Source organism: Macaca fascicularis, chromosome 7, assembly GCF_037993035.2.
Source record: "Macaca fascicularis isolate 582-1 chromosome 7, T2T-MFA8v1.1".
Taxonomy (NCBI): Eukaryota; Metazoa; Chordata; class Mammalia; order Primates; family Cercopithecidae; genus Macaca; species Macaca fascicularis.
In genome coordinates, this window is record NC_088381.1 from 29,055,379 (window position 1) to 29,076,492 (window position 21,114).

At 36.7% G+C, this 21,114-nt stretch overlaps 1 protein-coding gene across 18 annotated transcripts in view; it reads right to left on the reverse strand.

Annotated features, from left to right (window-relative positions):
* ATOSA (atos homolog A) overlaps positions 1–21,114 on the reverse strand; it is a 132,151-nt gene that overhangs the window by 19,711 nt on the left and 91,326 nt on the right. For all 18 annotated transcript variants that reach the window (XR_012414983.1, XR_012414982.1, XR_012414981.1 and 15 more), the window contains 7 exons: positions 14,676–14,860; positions 12,668–12,870; positions 12,216–12,341; positions 9,643–11,455; positions 6,201–6,314; positions 1,936–2,015; positions 963–1,071 (listed from right to left, as the gene is read on the reverse strand). Coding sequence is in view for 13 of the 18 variants with exons in the window: in XM_073995825.1 (XP_073851926.1) it covers positions 963–1,071; positions 1,936–2,015; positions 6,201–6,314; positions 9,643–11,455; positions 12,216–12,341; positions 12,668–12,870; positions 14,676–14,860 (2,630 nt within the window). In the remaining 5 variants the exon portion in view is untranslated. The remainder of the gene's footprint in view (positions 1–962; positions 1,072–1,935; positions 2,016–6,200; positions 6,315–9,642; positions 11,456–12,215; positions 12,342–12,667; positions 12,871–14,675; positions 14,861–21,114) is intronic.

Consider the following 21,114-nt stretch of genomic DNA (forward strand, 5'->3'; position numbering starts at 1 on the left):
ATCAGACTGCTTTCTTTTTCCCTTATACATTTTTTGCAGTACATGCATGCCTCAAAAGGAGCAATAAAAAAATTTCTTGTAGTACAAAGGCTGCAGAGCCACCTGACCCTCACAATGGCCTATGCATTTTTAATTTGATGACAAAGAGGAATAGAAAGCTTGACATCTTTGAACTGATACCTTGGAAGTGACATGGAAAAGACTTACTTACCATGAAATATCTTTTCATTCCCACTAAAACTTTGAAAGATAGCTTCACTAGTAAAATAGTTATAAAGCAAATGGTTAATATATCAAAACACAACCCCTGTAAAACTATCTTAAAAACACAAAATTTTAATTATTTTCCCCTAAAAAAACTCACCAGTTAAAATCACTTCAAAAATGTCATTTACACGTTCATGTTTAAGGTTAAGCTGATTTCTAATTACAGACAATTGAAACCCATGATTTCTACTTGACCCCAAGTAAAATATTGGGAGTAAACACATCAGAAATCTTTATTTGAATTTTTAAAAAATAACCTTGTTACTTTAGAATAGCTGTAGATTTACAAAGAAGTTGCAAATAAAGTACAGAGAACCGTTTGCTTTTGTAAATCAACTTTCCTGATTATGAAGAGGCTGCTAATAGTCCCCCATTATTTTCTCTGGGTCCTAGACCCAATTTTACCACGTAAGAAGATGTAGCCAAATCTATCCTCCTGGCTTAAGTACGAGATTCCTCAATCCAACCTAATTTCACCAGGTCTTCTCTTCTCCACTACCAGCTACCCAAATCTAAGATGTCAGTGCCAACAATTCTGACTTCCCTTCTTGTGAAAATAAAGTAAAAAGATTTCAAGGCTTGAAAAAAGACAATTATTTATTTCTTTTTCACAACCAAAGTTAAAGACATAAAATGACATCCTGGAACCTAGGGTATAAAATTTTCATTTAAAAAACAGTTTCAAAGCACATTACCTCAAAATTTCCTAGGAGACTAAGACTTGTTATAGGTGGAGCACTAGAACTCAAAAATGGTTTTTCATGAATATCTGGATCATCTTCAATGTTTAAACATGGTCGAGGACTATTAGAAAAACAAATCAGCAAAAGAACACATTAGCCACAATACTTTATTTTTTTAATCTTGACACAGGGTCTCACTCTGTTACCCAGGCTGGAGTACAGTGGCACCATCATAGCTCATTATAGCCTCAAACTCCTGGCTTCAGGCAATGCTCCTGCCTCAGCCTCCCAAAGTGCTGGGGATTACAGGTGTGAGCCACCAAGCCAAGGCACAATATTATTACTTTGTACATAATATTATGTACAAAATTAGGAAAATCTGAACAATCCTACTCAAACTACCATATTAATGTTACCAAATTTTACAATGTAAAATTTCAAGTTTAAAATTCCCAATAAGATTTTATCTTTGTTACAATATTTTATAAACACACATACACATATTCTAAAAGATTTCGAGGTGGAATTTAGAACATATCACATAGTGGCATCTACTGGAAATAAATAATAATTCAGACTTCTATATCAATCTTATTTAAAGTATGAGAATACAAGGGCAAAATTTTGTCACTAAAGAATATAATCAGAGTATTATTTGCCAACAGGGAAAAAAATGGCCAGGGTTGTTTTTTTTTCCCCCCTGAAAGAGTGAAAGGTAGTAGAGGTTAGTAACTAGAAATATATAAAACCATTTAAATGTTAAAACCAATGTAAGAGTTCATTATGATGACCACTATATAGTTGCTACTCACTGCCTTAATTTCTTCCACACTCATCCTTAATAACTGTGTGTGTACATGGTATCATGCTGTAAATAAGATTCCTGTTACAATTCTGATTTTTAGAATCAACATTATTTATTGTTAAAGACCAGAATTTTGTGAAATTCTGTTTGAAACACACAAATGAATTTTGAGATAAATACCTTTTAGATGAGAAGCTTTTCAGATGCAGTAATGAAGAATCCAGATCAAAGCAACCTGATTGTGTTTTTCTCTGAGGAACCTAAAGTCAAAATGATCATTTGTGATATTAAAAAAAACCCGTAATTTCTTTCTCGAATTGATAAAAGAGTTTTTAAATGAAATTTAAGCGTATCTTTGAAATACTACAACTTCTCCTATAATAGCTTATTTAAAATCATGCTGTTCATTACATATTGTTCTTATTTTTACTTTATTAACTAGTGTTGGAAAAACAGATGATTAATAAAAGCACTTTTACTATGTTTTGATTTTTTAAGAAGCAGAAACAGTTTTTTCCAAAACCTGTTTGGAAAAACATGGAAAAAATTGCATGGAATTCCAATATATAGTATAAAGAATATTTTGCTTTTTTATATACTTCTCTATTTTTGGGGGAGGTGGAAAACACTTCCAACTTTAAAATAAAAAGGAAAAAAAACAAAAAAACAAAAATACAGATAGGAGCCTGAGGTCCCGCCAGCACTGCCCACTCTTTGCCCATTCCACCTACTGCAACATTTCCAAAAATCCTATGTTTTACAGAGAATAGATTTGAAAAGTACTACACTCCTAGGTTTTCAACCATCATTGTATACCAGATTACATTTAAAGCAAAACACCACCTAGCTCAAAATATCCTAAAATAAAATACCTAAATGTTAATTAAAGGTAAAATCATATACAACATACAAGTTAGACAGTTTCGTTTCTAGAATATTAAATATGTGTACCTGACTCTGGTCTAATTGGTGACTGAAGAGACAGATGACACTGAAAATTTAAACCACCTCAACATTTTGGAGAGCTGTACAAGTGCACCATGTTATTTACTGTAGTCAGAACTTAATTGTGAAATTTTCAATCTAAATCCTCATGTCTTCAATTCTGCAAAGTTCTCTACCTTCATTTCTAATATTGCATTTTCTTATTCTATTTAGTCTTTCCTTTTAAACTTCTACCAGACTTACATTGAACATCTCATTCTCTTTTCTTTATGGCTTTTTCATGTTTTACTATTTCTCTTCCTCTTTGTGCTTCATTCTAGGTGCTTCCTAAATATTTGTCCGTCCACTCACAAAATCTCTATTGAGTTGATCCTAGTCTGCTGTTTAATTCATCTGTATGCGTATGCAAGTGTGTGTATACACTTCATGTATTTTTCGTATCTAGAATTTCTATTTAGTTCAAATCCATGTTCTTTCATCTAAATTACCTATCTTTGCCTTCATTTCTCTCCCAGAACACTTGAAAGAGTTTTTAACTCTCAAGTTGCTCTGGTAACAGAGTTCCTATACGTGCATCCTTCCATTTCTTGCTCCTGCTGATTCTTTTAAGGTGCTCTGTAATTTTTTTTTCCTCTAAGATCATCTTCAGTAAGAGGTATCTTCCATAAAAATAAATCTTTGCTGCCCTGGGTTATAGATGTGGGATAGTTTCATGTTTCCCCTACTAATACTAAATGGATTTCATGGGTTCTTTAGTTTTTATGGCTATTTCTTAGCTAGACATCTCTGAATCTCACAGGTAGCATAAATTCAGAACCCCTACTATGTGTGGCTTAGATTTAGGTACAATTTCTTTCGGGTGCTTCCTTTCCTCCCATGTACTCCACCCCTGAGTAAATAGATGGATATTTTTTCCCCCTCTCTCATTTAGAGAAGGCCAGTCTTCCCTGTGCCTGGCTTTATGAAGAATCTGGTCTCAGCTAAGATTGTTACAGACTTGCAGCCTTGACTCCTGTCTCAGCAGGGGCATTGAACCCTAGTGCTATTTTAGGTTCAAATATCCTAGCGGAGCAAAATTTGACCCAGGTTACTCCTTGGGAATTTTTCTTTCTTGCTCTTACACAACGTTATGCATTTGGAAGTTATTATACCTCTTCTAGAATCTCTGTGGGGGGAAGGGCCAAGTGTCTTCCTATATTGACTCAGTCCACCATATTGACCAGAAGTCTGTGGTGCTTTTTACACTAGCAAGACGCTGAAAAATTTTTCCCTGATCTCTTGGGCATTTTAAATCACCGCACAGGTAGGTCAAACATTTGGAGTTTTTATTTTAAAATGGACAAAAAAAATCTGAACAGACGTTTCTCAAAAGACAACATGGAAATGCCCAACAGGTATATAAAAAAATGCTCAATGCCACTAACCAGAGAAATGCATATTAAAACCATAACGAGATGTTGTCTCACTCCAGTTACAATGACTCTTATCCAAAAGACAGACAATAATGGATGCTGGCAAGAATGGAACAAAAGGGAAACCCTCATACACTATTAGTGGGAATGTAAATTAGTATAGCCGCTGCGGAGAAGACTATGGAAGTTCCTCAAAAAACGAAAAACAGAACTACCATATGACCCAGCAATCCCACTGCTGGGCATATATCTTAAGGAAAAAAAAGGGAAATTAGTATATTAAAGAGAGAGCTGCACTCCAATGTTTACTGCAGCACCATTTGCAACAGCCAAGATATGGAAGCAACCTAAGTGTCCATCAATAGATGAATGAATAAAGAAAATGTAGTATATACACAATGGAATATTATTCAGCCACACAAGGAATGAAATCCTGTCATTTGCAACAATATGAACGAAGCTGAAGGACATTATGCTAAGTGAAATAGGCCAGGCAAGAAAGACAGATATTCCATGTTCTCACTCATATGGGGGAGCTTAACAAAAACAATTGAACTAATGAAGATAAAGGGTATAAGGATGGTTGCCAGAGGCTTGGAAGAGTTGTGAGGAAGCAGGGATACAGTGGGAATGGTTAATAGGTTCAAAAACACTGTTGGATACAATGAATAAGATCTGGTATTTGGTAGCATAACAGGGTGACTATAGTTAACAATAATTTATTGTATATTTAAAAATAAGAGTGAAATAGGAAGGTTCCTAACATAAAGAAATGATAAAGGCTTGAAGTGATGGATAATCCATTTACCCCGAATTGATCATTACACATTGTATGCCTGTATCAAAACATCACACGTACTTTATAAATATATACAACTACTTTTTTTTTTTTTTTTGAGACGGAGTCTCGCTCTGTCGCCCAGGCTGGAGTGCAGTGGCCGGATCTCAGCTCACTGCAAGCTCCGCCTCCCGGGTTCACGCCATTCTCCCGCCTCAGCCTCCTGAGTAGCTGGGACTACAGGTGCCCGCCACCTCGCCCGGCTAGTTTTTTGCATTTTTTAGTAGAGATGGGGTTTCACCGTGTTAGCCAGGATGGTCTCGATCTCCTGACCTCATGATCCACCCGTCTCGGACTCCCAAAGTGCTGGGATTACAGGCTTGAGCCACCACGCCTGGCCAAATATATACAACTATTATGTACCCATAAGAATTTTTAAAAAAAAACAGCAAAAACCATTTGGAATTTTTAAAAAGTTGTTTGGACTTTAATTTTTCTAAAATAGAAGCCTGAGGTCCACGTTATACATTTAAATTCTGCGTCTATTGTCCAATAATTATTTTTTGAACATACACAAGATACTGTATTTTTCTAGTTACTAAAAAACACATACAACTAAAAATACGTTTGTAGCAAATTAAAAGGATTTTTAGTTCTGCTACACAATTTACTGCTTACCTCAAGTTTAACTGAAATGGTAGCCATACCAACTAACTACTGACTGCTTACATGAAAGAGGGATGATACTAACCATTCTCACAACACTAAGGTAGACATTATCATCCTGATTTACATATGAGGAAACTGAGACTCCAAGAGACTGTGTCGCATAACTAGGGGGAAGTCAATGTGACTCCAAAGTGATGCTTTTAACCACTGCACTCAGATCTGTAAATCTATTTGTAATTGAGGAGTGGACAGATTTATATGTCTCAAGATGATTAAGTGAAGGGATTCCAAATCAAAAACAGCAATAGATTTAACTTGCAGATGACCCAGTTAGTGGTCTCAGTAAGATACAAATCCACTTGATGGTTTTTGCTTTTTTCACGTCTAGTAACAGTTAAAATGTTAGGCAAAAGAATTTCAGAGAAATTTTATAACTCTAATACATTTCATTTTTATTCACATTTTTGTCTTTCCCTGTATTATCACATAGCTGTTAAATGTGTGATCAAAAAATAAAATGTTTCATAACTGGAAATTTAAAGATATTTAAATTTTTTCAATTAAAATTCGAATGAAATTATTTGTAAACCTTTCAGATGTGTGCAAGTTCTAAGCATGAGATAAGAAAAAAAAATGCTTACAGGGCTTGAAAGAAGAGGCAAACCAGTTTGAGGATGAAAGGCTCTGGTTGAAGTTCCATCCAAGGAATGAAAATTATGTTTTCGCCAGACATTTGAATGTTTCAGTGTAGTCCTCTGTTAGGAAAATAATTAGATTTTAATTGTAATATTTAAATACCATTTAAAGAATGTGGACAGCTTTTTCATTTTTAGACTCGTTCCTAACACATTCTGAGGTATTGCTGGTGAAGTTGGTGATATACAAGTGGGATATCCCTTATCCAAAATACTTGGGGACTAGAAGTGTTTAGAAGTTTGGATTTTTTTTCTAATTTTGGAATACTTGCATCCTATATACTTTACCGGTTAAGCACCCCAAATGCAAAAATCCCAAATCTGAAACGTTCCAATGAAAATCTCCTTTGAGCACCTTGTCAGCAATTAAAAAGTTTGGGATTTTGGAACATTTCAAATTTGGGATGCTCAACCTGTATATCTACATCTTATGTTTACACACAATATATATATTTCAATTGGAAAATAATGTCTAAAATGGTTATTGTAATATGTTGAATTAAGTTCTAAAGAAAATATGTCCAAATGTAAATGCCTTATATGTTCATGTTTGTTCAGAATTTATCATCTAGCAAGCTAATATTTGATTATTTCAATTTGTGAAAAAACTACTATGGTAGTCCCCTCTTATGCTCAGGGGATATATCCCATGAACCCCAGTGGATGCCTGAAATCACGTGTAGTACCAAACAATATATATATATTTTCCTATACATACCTATCCTAAAGTTTAATTTATAAATTAGGTACAATAAGAGATTAGTAATAATAAAATACAATTATAATAATATGATGTAATAAAAGTTATGTGTGAATGTAGTCTTTCTCTCTTTCAAAGTATCTTATTGTACTGTATTCACCTATTTTCTGACCTGGTTGACCATGAGTAAACTGAAACCATGGAAAGGAAACCATGGATAAGGGGTGACTACTGTACTCACAGGAAAAATTAGTATAATGTTAGTATATTATATAAATACTAGTATAATGAAAAATATAAAACTATGTCAATATTAAAACCATTTTCAGATGATATAATTTGGTGGAACATCATATAGAAATATAAGAAACACTGTAAATTTAAAATTATATATAATGCAGTCACAGCACTATGTTTTTGATGTGATACAAGAAATAGGTTAATTCTTAAGGACTGGACAAGTTTATACCCAAAGATCAGAAATTCATAAAAATTACATGAATAAAAATTATAAAATACTATTCTGGGTCTTGGCTCTACCATTTATTAGCTTTGTGACCTGGGCAAGTTATGTAATTTCCCTAGCTCAAGGTCCTCATTTGTAAACTGGAGTTAGTAAAATCACTCAATCTCATATCAAAGTGAGAGGGATTAAGTAAGTCAACATGTGTAAAATATTCAGATGGGGCACACAGTAAACTGTTTATTATATTTAAAACAGGTACATGAAAAAAATGAATTTTAGTGGGCTTGAAAAATACCATGGCCAGGGTTAAGCCTCCCTATTAGATAACAGGATCAAAAGAACCGAATATTCTTAAGGCCAGTGTAGGTTTTTGTGACAATTATGCTTTTAGAAAATTGGAAACTACCATTTGATTAAACCCCATGTTAGGGCGAGATCTTCGGAAGAAAAATATAAACTGGAAACATGGCATAATTTTGAAATGTCCAGAAAAACGAATTTGAGTGATAAAAAAGACAAACCAAGGTCATTTAGACTTGGATCAAGGTACTTAAGAAGTTTTCCATATAATTGAGATACTGCTTGGAAAAGTAAAGGAAAGTGGAGCCTAATGATTTTTAGAAATTAAAAGGTAGTTCGGTAGGAAATCAAATAAAATGAAAATAACTTAAAATATCTTTTATGTATATAGTACATTAAGGACTACAAAATATTTATAAATTGTTTATCACTGCTCTAAGGCAAAAGATATTAATCATGAGTCTTGTAAAATTGAGGAAACAGGTTTTTAGAAGTAATATGACTTATAATATAGTCACTCAAGGACTAAACTGTGAAGCCAGGACTAGAACTCAGGTGTTTTGACCAGTAGCTTGGTGATTTCCCTATAGACAATTTGAAAGTCATTAACTGACAAATGGCATAGCACAATCGGTACACCGCTAATATTGGGTCGGACCTGCTAACAAATAATACATTAAGCTAATACAAATTTGATTTCTGACTCTTGTTTACACTCCAAGAATTGTTTGTAAGTGCTGAAATAAACAAAAAAGGGCAGCAGGAGGGATTAATTTGTTTTCTCAACAGGAGGGATGAACCAAGGACTTGTATAGTCCACAAATTTGTCCTTGATTATTGTCAGGTAGTAGAAAGGAGCCTGGATTAGGAGTCAAGAGACTGGGGTGAGGGTGCCAGTTGAATCACTAAGGACTTTGTACAGCTACTGGTATGTCAGTTATTCTCTTTGAGTCCCAGTTTCCTCATAACTGTCCTACCTGTCCCATATGGTGAAGTACCACAAAGAACCAAGTATCCTATTAGGTTCATGCAAAAGCAATTGAGGTTTGCCATTTCTTTCAGTGGCAAAAACTTCAATTACTTTTGCAGAAACCTAATATGTAATATAACTGAACGTTATATACAAGCAACATACAAAATCCTAGTAATATTTTATAAATATTATATAGTATTCTGTTGACATTACAGATCAAATATTAAAAAGCTGAGTGCTTCTGTGTTTTTTTTTTGGTTGGTTGGTTTTTTTCTGTTTTTGTTTTTTTGAGACAGGGTCTCACTCTGTCACCCAGGCTGGAATGTAATGGGACAATCATAGCTCACTGCAACCTTGAACTCCTGGGCTCAAGTGATTCCCGCACCTCAGCCTCTCAAATAGCTAGGCCTACAGGCATGTACCACCATGCCTAGCTAATTTTTAATTTTTTTTTTTTGTAGAGATAGGTTCTCATTATGTTGCCCAGGCTGATCTCCAACTCCTGAGCTCAAGTGATCTTCTGCCTTGGCCTCCCAAAGTGTTGGGATTATAGGCTGTGAGTCACTGTGCCTGGCCTGGGTGCTTCTGACTAGAAGAAAAAGAGGCCTTTAAGATGGGGGAGCAGGCGGAGAACAGAGCTAAAAGACCTAAATAATAGACATAACACCTCATGAAAACAATTACTGTCCTATTAATAGCTTTAAAAAAAGGTACCACTTCCTAGTTTTTAAACAGCCTGATCTTTATTTCCTCCATTTACTTTTTGTTCTTAAGAGAGTGGGTTATTTGCAAGGATGTTAATACTAGTTCTGTAGGTTTATTGCTGTATCAGATTGTGTGTCCTATAGATAATGGAACCTTGGGACTTTATAACTAGATCTCCTGTGAACAAAATTTAAATCATAACAAATATTTCAGAATTATATTTGACATATTAGATGTTACTTACCAATACCTCTGTATTTTTTGGTTGCTCACATGTAGACAAACAGTCTTGTATACTTCTCTGAGAATAGTTTTGGGATTTTTCATTAGTTGGATCTTCTTTCTTATCCTGTTCATTTTTTAATTGGTCTGACTTTTTACATTTGAAACCTTCATTATCTGTATTGAGATAATTCTCTATGCTATTAAGTTGAGTATTTTGCTCACATGTCTTAGGCCTTTTTGAGTCTTTATTTGAGGATATGCTTTCATATTTGTTCAAATATTCAGACATTTCCAACACAGTAACTTTTATTTTTGAGTCATTTTTCTTTGAATCATCAGATTGAAGATTGCCAAATAATTTTGGATTATAGTTCTCATTTATTATTTTTTCCTTATACTTATTTGTACAAATCTGTTTGTCAATACTGCTGCAATTTGAATACTGCTTATCAGTTCCATTGCTCATTTCTTGCTCCTTAAATCTGCTTGTCAAATCTAAGTTATTTTCTTTGTGCTGAGACAAAATTGAGGAAGTCGACAAACTAGAACTTTTGTTCCGTGTTTCCTGATATGTACTTTGGATGATTTCACTAGGATTGTTCTGACATTGATTTCTTGTTTGACGTTTCAAAGAACACTTTTCTTTACTATTATTTTTAAAAGAAGTAAAACATTTATTAGATACTAAGGTTTTCCCATCACTGGTGTCTCCTAACAAGGAACATTTTGTGTGAGAAATGGAAACTGAGGACTTATCCTTATTTTTCTTCAACAAATTTTTGTCTTCATATGAACTCCTAAACACTTTAGATGCAACTGAACTGGAGTCATGCATGTTGAATGACGGCCGGGGGATATGTGATGCTGTTGGATCAATGTGCTCCAAGTGTTGAGCAATCCTTGCAATAACATCTTGCCGCTCCTGGAGTAAAGAGCCTATCAAAGGATTAGTCTCTCCAACAGGCATATGAGAAGAAAAGTCATTAGAAATACAAGTTTCACTTCGAGGAGTTTCTGGTTTTAGTCGAATTTTCCCCTCATTGCTGTCTTCTGGGGAGGTAAACTCTGGATTACCAAAAGACATGGAGAAAGTTTCTTTACCTTTTCCCACATTCTCATTTTCTTGTGAAACACGGGAAAGTTTTGAATGGAGTGAACTAGACTCTTGAGTATGAAATGGATGTCCAGAAACATGTGAAGTGCTTGGATCACAATGAATCAAATGCTGGGCAATTCTTGCAATGATTTCTTGCCGCTCCTGAATTAAAGAGCCTATTAAAGGGTTAGTCTCACCAGCTGACTGCCAGAAACTCTGGCGGTTAGAGACACTGGAATCAACCATTGAAAATGATTTTAAAGCTCTCACTGATGTTTCATGTGATTTTATATCGCCTATACCACTAAAGCCCAGAATATTGGCTTGAGATGTCCCATGGTCAGATTTACTGCCAGTGCCTGGATATAGTTTGACGTTTTTGACAGCTGCAGTATATTCTGGACTTGGGCCACTTTTTGCATGCAATACACTTTCAGGTGCCATGGTCCAAGTTTGTTTGCTACACAGACGCTGTGAACTGTTTGTACCACATTGTTCTGCTTCATTTGGATTATGGTGCTGATGGGTTTTAAGTTTATGTTGTTGAATTCGTTTCTCATAAAGGCCAATATTAGTGTGAATACTGCAGGTCAAAACTGGGTAATTAGATTGTCTGGGCAAGGACTGAACACTGACTTTCAAGGCAACATTATGAGAAACATTAGGAACAGGAAACACATGCTCAATTGGAGTCTGTGAAAAATTCCACTGTAGGTCTACATCAGCAGCACTGATTCTAGAATCACACAGAAAAATACTGTATTAATGGATTACAAAGGTTATATCCTTATTATTGCATATTATTGTAAATGTAAAGCAGTCATACACTTATTTTTGTTTGCATTAATTACCACTGAGGTTTACTTTTAGCCATTTTACCATGCATATAATTCTGATAAAACCAATGTAAGTAATACAATAGCTTATGCTTGGAAGAGATGACCTTTTTAAGACCACAGATCACTTAAGCATTAAAGCTCAAGAATATTATAATTTAAAAATATTTGTTAAAACAGAAAAAAAGGACTTTGTAATTACTAGTACATAAATGGATTCAGCTAATTTTATCGTGCAAGGTGATTAAGAGACACCCTATCTCATGGCCATTTGCCTAAAAAGCCAATTAGCTAAACAGCTAATTGTTAACAGCCTGTTAACATTATCCAAGATGCCAAAAATTAAGTAAAACACAGAAATTCAGCAGCCCAGAAAACTTTTCTACTTTATAATAGTAGCATTAAGTCCATTGGTTCTCTAAAGTAAGCTTAAAAGTTCTCTTGATATTATTCTATATCAAATTTAATACAACAAACAAAATTTATACTGATTCAATCTAAATCTCTCTAACTTGTTTTGAAAAACCTCAGTAAATTTTATCCATTTATATTTAGAATTGCAGGAAATAATCCATTTAAAAGGTAAAATACCATTCGGTTGCTAACCAAGGTGTTTGAATATGCACTGTCCTTTTTTTTTTTTTTTGGCCCTAGACATACCTGTAGAGAATATTTCGTGGAATAGCACCATGAGAAACACTCAGCCACGCACTTAACTGAGAAAAAAACACAAATGAGCGGACAGCCAACAGAAGTGTCTTCTCTTCAATAAATCGGTCACCATTCCTAAGGGAAGTAACAAAGCATAATTTAAATGTAAGCACGTACAAAATGACTGAATTTTAGAATGGCAGAAGCTGATATCCATAAACTTATCACTCAGGATTTGTGCTTTGAAGAGCATAGGAATGCACTTATGATGTCACCTGAAGTCACAACTACTAAATGTAAGTACTACATTTACTCATATTTAGTGCCAAATATAAATACTATCTCAATTTTATTACATAAATAGAGGAATTAAAAGACATGATACATTAAAATAATTTATAGGAAGTAATGGAAAACGTGATTTACCAAGAACAACTCTGAACTAACGTTCAACAACTTACTGTCGAGGAACTGGCTCCAAGATCCATCTTTCTAATAATAATGCATCTTGCTTAATTGCAGGATCATTTAGATCAATTCCCTCTGTGGTGGGCCCATCATCGCTGTAGCAGCAGTCTGGTAGTAGCATCATTTCCACCATGACTGGAAGGTTATTCTTCCACAACAATGTGACCTCAGACCTAGTTCGTCTGGCTTGGCGGCACTTAGAGAAAATGAATATAAGCAAAATGTCTCAAAAACCCACCTAATTTTGTATCATAGAAAATTATAATTGTAAAGTAGACATTTGTATGAGAAATGAGTCATTTATTGTAGAGCTTTTGCTCAGAATGCTATCTAGGTTTCCTCATTTAATAATGGATCTATGCTAGTGAGCTCTAGAGTGCAATGATTAGTACTGAACATTTATTTTATTTTATTTTTTTGTGACTGAGACTCACTCTGTTGCTCAAGCTGGAGTGCAGTGGTACGATCTCAGCTCACTGCAACCTCCGCCTCCCGGGTTCAAGCGATTCTCCTGCCTCAGCCTCTCAATTAGCTGGGATCACAGGCGCCCGCCAGCATGCCGGGCTAATTTTTGTACTTTTAGTAGAGACAGGGCTTCTCCATGATGGCCAGGCTGATCTCAAACTCCTAACCTCAGGAGATCTGTCTACCTTGGCCTCCCAAAGTGCTGGGATTACAGGCATGAGCCACTGTGCCCCGGCTGTATTGAACATTTGTAATGCAAATTTTCTTGAGGAGTGTATCTTTGCTCTACCTTGTGGAAAAAGAACTGCTATATCCAATGTCTGACAGGCCTCTGAGTTGGCCCAGCCTTGACTACTTTATTAATTTCATCATTTCACAGGAAAGATTACTTCTTAAATCTGAACACCAAAATATTAAAAACTCATTTTCATTAAACACTCAAAATAAACAAGATCTTTTTTTTTTGAGATGGAGTCTCACTTTTGTTGACCAGGCTGGAGTGCAATGGCATGATCTTGGCTCACTGCAACCTCTGTCTCCCGGGTTCAAGCAATTCTCCTGCCTCAGCCTCCTGAGTAGCTGAGATTACAGGCACCCGCCACCACGCCCAGCTATGTTTTGTATTTTTAGTAGAGATGAGGTTTCACCGTGTTGGCCAGGCCAACCACTACGCCTGGCCTCAAAATAGACAAGATTTTTAAAGTTTAAAATTTTGGATCACATTTGAGAAACTAATAAGTGGGAGAAAAATTCTTAAAGCAAATTGTTTGCTACCTACACCAAAATATTTTGAACAATGTTACACAAAAATCTTACCATTAAAAAAAAGGAATACAAAAGGGAAATTGGTTAATGTGGGGAAAATAATCATAACAACATCAATTTACCAAATGAATAACAATACAAAGTGGAAGAGCCAGGGTTGAGATTCTAAAAATAAAGCAGGCCGGGCATCATGGTTCATGCCTGTAATCCCAGCACTTTGGGAGGCTGAGGAGGGCGGATCACAAGGTCAGGAATTGGAGACCAGTCTGGCAAATATGGTGAAACCCCATCTCTACGAAAAATACAAAAATTAGCCGGGTGTGGTGGCATGGACCTGTAGTCCCAGCTACTCAGCAGGCTGAGGCAGAAGAATTGCTTGAACCCAGGAGGTGGAGGTTGCAGTGAGACAACATTGCGCCACTGCACTGCAGCCTGGGCGACAGGGCAAGACTCCATCTCCAATAAATAAATAAATAAACAAAGTAAAATCCAACAGCATAGATAGTCTTAAATCCAGCTTATGAGATGGCCGGTATGAAACTGGGTGCCCACCTCCCCACTGATCAGCAAAACTACCTGCAATGCCTTCAAGAGCCTTATTTGAGAGCTAAGTTTATTAGCTATGGTCCAGGATTTGGATTTTTTTCCCTTTATGATTATGATCAATTTTACATTGAAATGTGATAATTATAATTGTAATAAAATAAAGGTGATGATGAACATAAACTAGTTTATATAAAAGATATAAAGCATTCAACACAAGATTCTCACCTGGGCCAGCTTGTCACTACATTCATGTTTGGTAGTTACTGGGTAACAAGACTGTGCTGGAGGGCAATGAAAGCTTTCTGTTCGACCTTTTACAGAACATTCAGGTGTTCGTCCTTCTGTTATCAGCAAGGCCAAAGAGACCAAGAACTCCTCTGCATCATATTCAAAATATTCATCCAGAGTATCTGATATAAAAAAAGGGGCAAAGGGTCCTCAATTTAATGTACTCTTAGTAAGAACTCATCTGGTCTGCCTAAAATAACTAATGTCACATGACACATTTAAGAATATTCATTTAACAAAGAGTGAAAATAATAAAATCAAGACAATCAAAATATACTAAACTCTTGATTCACAAACTATACAGAAGTGAGGAGATGATGGATAATTCCAAATTTTAGTTGAACTGGTTAAAATTATGGAATTGTATTTATATAAACATTAGTTAAAACACTGAAGGTTTAGAAATACATTTATCATCCTATGATAATAATAATAATTATTATTTTTTTGAGACAGAGTTTCATTCTTTTTGTCCAAGCTGGAGTGCAATGGCACAATCTGGCTCACCGCAACCTCCACCTCCTGGGTTCAAGCGATTCTCCTGCCTCAGCCTCCCAAGTAGCTGGGATTATAGGCATGTACCACCATGAATGGCTAATTTTTGTATTTTTAGTAGAGACGGGGTTTTGCCATGTTGGTCAGGCTGGTCTCGAACTCCCGACCTCCGGTGATCTGCCCGCCTAAGCCTCCCATAGTGTTGGGATTACAGGCATGAGCCACTGCGCCTGGCCTATAATAATTATATTTTTGGGTCAGGTGTGGTGGCTTACTTTTCTAATTAAAAAGTAACACATTTTCTGAGAAATTTATAAAATTCAGAGAGTAAGACAAAAATAACTCATTTTTCAGAGATATCTATTTTAACTTTATAGCCTATAATAATTATATTTTTGGGTCAGGTGTGGTGGCTCATGCCTGTAATCCCAGCACTTTGGGAGGCTGAGGTGGGCAGATCACCCGAGGGTGGGAGTTCGAGACCAGCCTGACCAACATGGCGAAACCCAGTCTCTACTAAAAATACAAAAATCAGCTGGGTGCAGTGGTGCATGCCTGTAATCCCAACTACTTAGGAGGCTGAAGCAGGAGAATCGCTTGAACCCGGGAGGTGGAGGTTGCAGTGAGCCAAGATCGCCCCATTGCACTCCAGCCTAGGCGACAGAGCAAGACTCTTGTCTCAGAAAAAAAAAAAAAAAAATTATATTTTTGGATGTCAGGTACAATAGTTTTTGCACACAAATAATCACTAATAGCTAAAAGGTTAAAATGTCTTATGTCGTATTTTTAGCTAAGATGTTCTATTGCTATTATTTACATATTAGAAAAAGATATAGATCCACTGCATGTTTCTCTTTCTCTCCCCCTCCCTTCCTTTACTAGTTCCTTAGTTTCACAGCACTAATTCTGTGACATGAAAATTCACAGTCATGGGGTCCTCTGTGCTTTTACTATATAGTAGTAACAATTGCTAAGGAAGAAATGCTATACTTATCCAGCAGCGGCACAAAGCCTGATTTGCAATATGTGGAATGTGGTATTTTGGTTATTACAGTTTCAAACAATCTAATCTATAGATTTTTTTTTCATGTAGTTATGGTAATTTAAATATTTCTCACGCGTGCTCCTAGTTTTTTAACAGTTAATTTTAAAAACTGTTAACCCGCTATACAAGTTGTTCATACACAAAAGTGCACATACTATTCAATTTGTTGTATAATTTGTTGTACAAAAAGTTGCTCTTATCTCTGCCAATTAAGCAACAAATATTTCAAGTGCCTATTATACCTCAGGTAATAGGGGGACACAGAGTCATATGCACATAGTTCCTAGTTTTGAAACCTTTACAATTCAAAGAATTTTAAAAACAAACAGAACAATGCAGCATGAAATGGGAAGAGAGAAGGTGAATTTGAGCAGAGATTTCTTATAGAGAAAAGTATGCAAAAAGAAGGACTGGAGCCAGATTATGAATAGCTTTGAAGGGTATGATGAAGAATGCTCTTTTCTAGCTTCAGGAAGGCTTATCAGAAAAGGAAGAAGCCTTAAAGTAAACTTTATTGAACTGGCATTTTAAGACCATTCAGAAAAGTTTCTCTAAAGTGACCATTTGGAACATATAAAATGACAGCCAACATTTGGTAATTTATCACTGTCAGTTCGAAGTACTTTCTACACATCAACTCATTTAATCCTCGGAGCAGCTCTAGAAGGTGAGGACTATTACTTCTATTTTTCAGATAAATGAAGCATGGAAAGGTTAAGTAACTTGCCCAAGATCATCAATTAGGAAGTAGCAAAGTTGAATTTGGAAGCTGGACAGTTTAGCTCCAGAACCTGGGCTCTAGTTCTATTCCCAGTCAATTCATTCAGTTTATCATACATCCCCAGGTTAAAAAATACATGGATCATACACTTTAAAAATTCTCAGAGCAGCAGACACAACAACCAAATACATACCATACTGTGATAACCACTCGTACAGACATTAGCAATCTATAAGAGCACAGACTGGTGGCCAGTAGTTGGGTAGGGGTATGTGGTGGAAGACAGTGGTGAGGAAAGGTTCTAAGGGGTATGTGGTGAAGACAGTGGTGAGGAAGGGTTCTACAGTAGTGACGCGTTGCTTGAGACTAGTCACTTACTGTTTTCTTCCATTAAATGAGGGTAACATCTGCCTAGTTGTCTGAAAGAGCTTTAGGAAGATCACGTAGAGCAAGATTTTAACAGTGGCCATTGTCAAGAGTGAACACCGGCAGCCTTCTTTAAGTTGTGTGACCCCTGGTTGGAAGTGATGGTTCATGCCTATAATCCTAGCATTTTGGGAGGCGGAGGCAAGAGAATCCATTGAGCCCAGGAGTTCGAGACCAGCCTGGGCAACACAGGGAGACCCTGTCTCTACTATATATACAAAAAAGTGTGACCCTGTTTCCCAACCCCACCAAAGCCAATTGATTCAAAGTGGGCACCTGACCCATCCTGGGTCAGTCTATTTCCCAAGACACTGGAGTTAGGATTCAGAGATGTTAGTTTGTCCCTATCTGCTATGACTTAAACTGAGGCAACGTATACCCAGGAGCTATGTAATGACCATAGACTGCCATGGGCATGGAACAGAAAATAAGAGAATGAAATAAGTTACATAGTGAATGAGAGAGAAAGGAGACTTTGTAGCCACAGAAAGCCAGAAAAAGTAGTTGCCTGATTCCTGACAATGTTCCAGTCCCTCATAAACCTACTGAGAGAGAACTCTGTATCCCTAGCAATCAATTCCTTTAAGCTTGTTGAGTGAATTATTTGTAATCAAAAGCACCTTGACTAGTAACTAAAATATAGTTATGAAATTAGAGAAGATAATCATCAAAAATAAAAAAATTGCTAGTCTATAAATGAGAACTGAGTGATGGGCTGAATCGAAATTCATATGTTGAAGCCTTAGCCGGCACTGTGACTCTATTTGGAAATAAGGCTTTTAGGAGGTAATTACAGTTAAATGAGGTCATAAGGGTGGTAATGCAGGTAGCTTTAAAAGAAGAGAAAGTGACCTCCTCTCTCCCTGCTTTCCCCCACCTCCCACAGCCCGCATGTGTCTCCCTCTCGCTTTCTTTCTCCTCAAGGAAAGGCCACATGAGCACACAGGGAGAAGGCAGCTGTCTGTGAGCCAGGAAGAGAGCTCTCACCAGGACCTGAACATGCTGGCACCCTGATCTTGGACTTCCAGCCTTCGGAAATGTGAGAAAATAAATTTCTGTTGTTTAAGCCGCCCAAGTCTATGGTATTTTATGGCAGCCTGAGCACACTAAAACATTGAGGAAAATAAAACTTTCCAAAAATGTGACTATTTCAAAATTTAGATAATGATTTTCTAACTAAAAAGTAACACATTTACTGAGAAATTTATAAAATTCAGAGAGTAAGACAAAAATAACTCATTTTTCAGAGATATCTATTGTTAACTTAATAGCCTTGTTTTAAGCATATATACATTTTTTTTTTTTTTTTTTTTGAGACGGAGTCTCGCTCTGTCGCCCAGGCTGGAGTGCAGTGGCCGGATCTCAGCTCACTGCAAGCTCTGCCTCCCGGGTTTACGCCATTCTCCTGTCTCAGCCTCCCGAGTAGCTGGGACTACAGGCGCCCGCCACCGTGCCCGGCTAGTTTTTTGTATTTTTTAGTAGAGATGGGGTTTCACTGTTTTAGCCAGGATGGTCTCGATCTCCTGACCTCATGATCCACCCGTCTCGGCCTCCCAAAGTGCTGGAATTACAGGCTTGAGCCACCGCGCCCGGCCGCATATATACAACTTTTAAAACAAACTTAGGTTCATACAATGTAGCTTTTAATCTTATTTTTCACATCACATTACATAGTCTCCACTTCTGAATAAATAAATATTATTTAAAATAAGTAAATAAATATGTAAAATTTGTAAGAAAGCCCATAATTCTTTTAAAACCAAATCCACATAATTGTAACACATAATTGACTGACTACCTCTGCATTATCACCTTGGTATCAAGCATGACTCATCTGCAGGCCTCTACCCAGAGCATTAATGTATATGATCTCCCCAAATACTGTATACCAAAGCCTGGCTAAAAACTCATCATTGCCCTCATCTATTTTTCTTCACTCTTTTTTTTTTTTTTTTTTGAGACAGAGTCTTGCTCTGTCACCCAGGTTGGAGCGCAGTGGCACATTACTGGCTCACTGCATACTCTGCCTCCCAGGTTCATGTTCACGCCATTCTCTGGCCTCAGCCTCCCGAGCAGCTGGGGCTACAAGCACCCACCACCATGCCCGGCTAACTTTTTTGTATTTTTAGTAGACATGGGGTTTCACTGTGTTAGCCAGGATGGTCTCAATCTCCTGATTTCGTGATCCGCCCACCTCAGCCTCCCAAAGTGCTGGGATTACAGGTGTGAGCCACCGCGCTCAGCCCAATTTTTCTTCACTCTTAACAAGGATGTCTCTTAAAACTACTTTTTAAACACTACCACTACCACTATACATATCCTAAAGAGCACCTGATCATTTCTGCAGAGATAAAATTCTGCAAAACTAACAGGTTAGATTAGGAAAGGACATACAAAGTGGGGAAGAAGGTGGAGAAAGTGCAATGACTGAAAGAAAGGCGACAGAGCAAGACTCTTGTCTCAGAAAAAAAAAAATTATATTTTTGGATGTCAGGTTCAATAGTTAGATCCAAAATAGTTATATTTTGGATGTCAGGTACAATAGATGTTACCAGGACTCTATGACTTGTTATCCTCATGCCTGCAAAACTGCAATACATTTCCAAAGCTCCTAGAATGGAGTGGCTAACTCTTGCAGTAGGAATTATCAAGTTTAAAGTGATAAACACTGAACTGTTACAAAAGAGTATTTTCTTCTTCTTCTTTTTTGTTTTAGAGACAGGGTCTTGCTTTGTGGCCCAGGGTGGAGTGCAGTGGCGTGACCATGGCTCACTTTAACCTCAAACTCCTGGCCTCAAGCAATTCTCCCACCTTGGCCTCCCAAAGTGCTGGGATTACAGATGTGAGCCACTGCCCCAAGCCACTTTTAAATAATGTAACATTGGACTAAAATTTGGTTGCTTTGGTCATTGTCTCTGTGGGGGACAAACTAAACAAACTTCAAAACCATGACTGGAGTTTGCAATCCCTCAGATGACTTACTGAACTTAGGGTGTTAAATGTTTTTTTTTTTTTGGAGACAGAGTCTTGCTCTGTCACTCAGGCTGGAGTGCAGTGGTGCGATCTCAGCTCACTGCAAACTCCGCCTCCTGGGTTCATGCCATTCTCCTGCCTCAGCCTCCCGAGTAGCTGGGATTACAGATGCCTGCCACCACACAGGGCTAATTTTTTGTATTTTTAGTAGAGATGAGGTTTCACCGTGTTAGCCAGGATGGTCTTGATCTCCTGACCCCGTGATTCGCCCGCCTTGGCCTCCCAAAGTGCTGGGATTACAGGCGTGAGCCAGGGCGCCCGGCAAGGGTGTTAAATGTTTAAATGAAAAATCTGAAACAAAGATTAGAGATGATACTAGTTATCTGTTAATTACTGGTGTAACTATTACATAAGTATTGAAAGGAATACTATGGATTATACAATGGTATTTTGAAACACATAAAATATTACCTAAGTACAAGTGATATGTGATGACAACTTTTAGAAATTTGTCAAGAATGTCTAACTTTAATAAACGAGAATACTAAATCATAGTAGTGCTCAGAACAGTTACATTGTTATAGATTGTCCTTGAAAATTGGCAGTAAAAAATTTTTTTAAAGAAAAGTTACATAATTTTTTATAATGTCAACCTCTAAACACAACAGCAGAGTTTACTGAAGAATATGACCAATAATTGCGAAATATGTCAGACT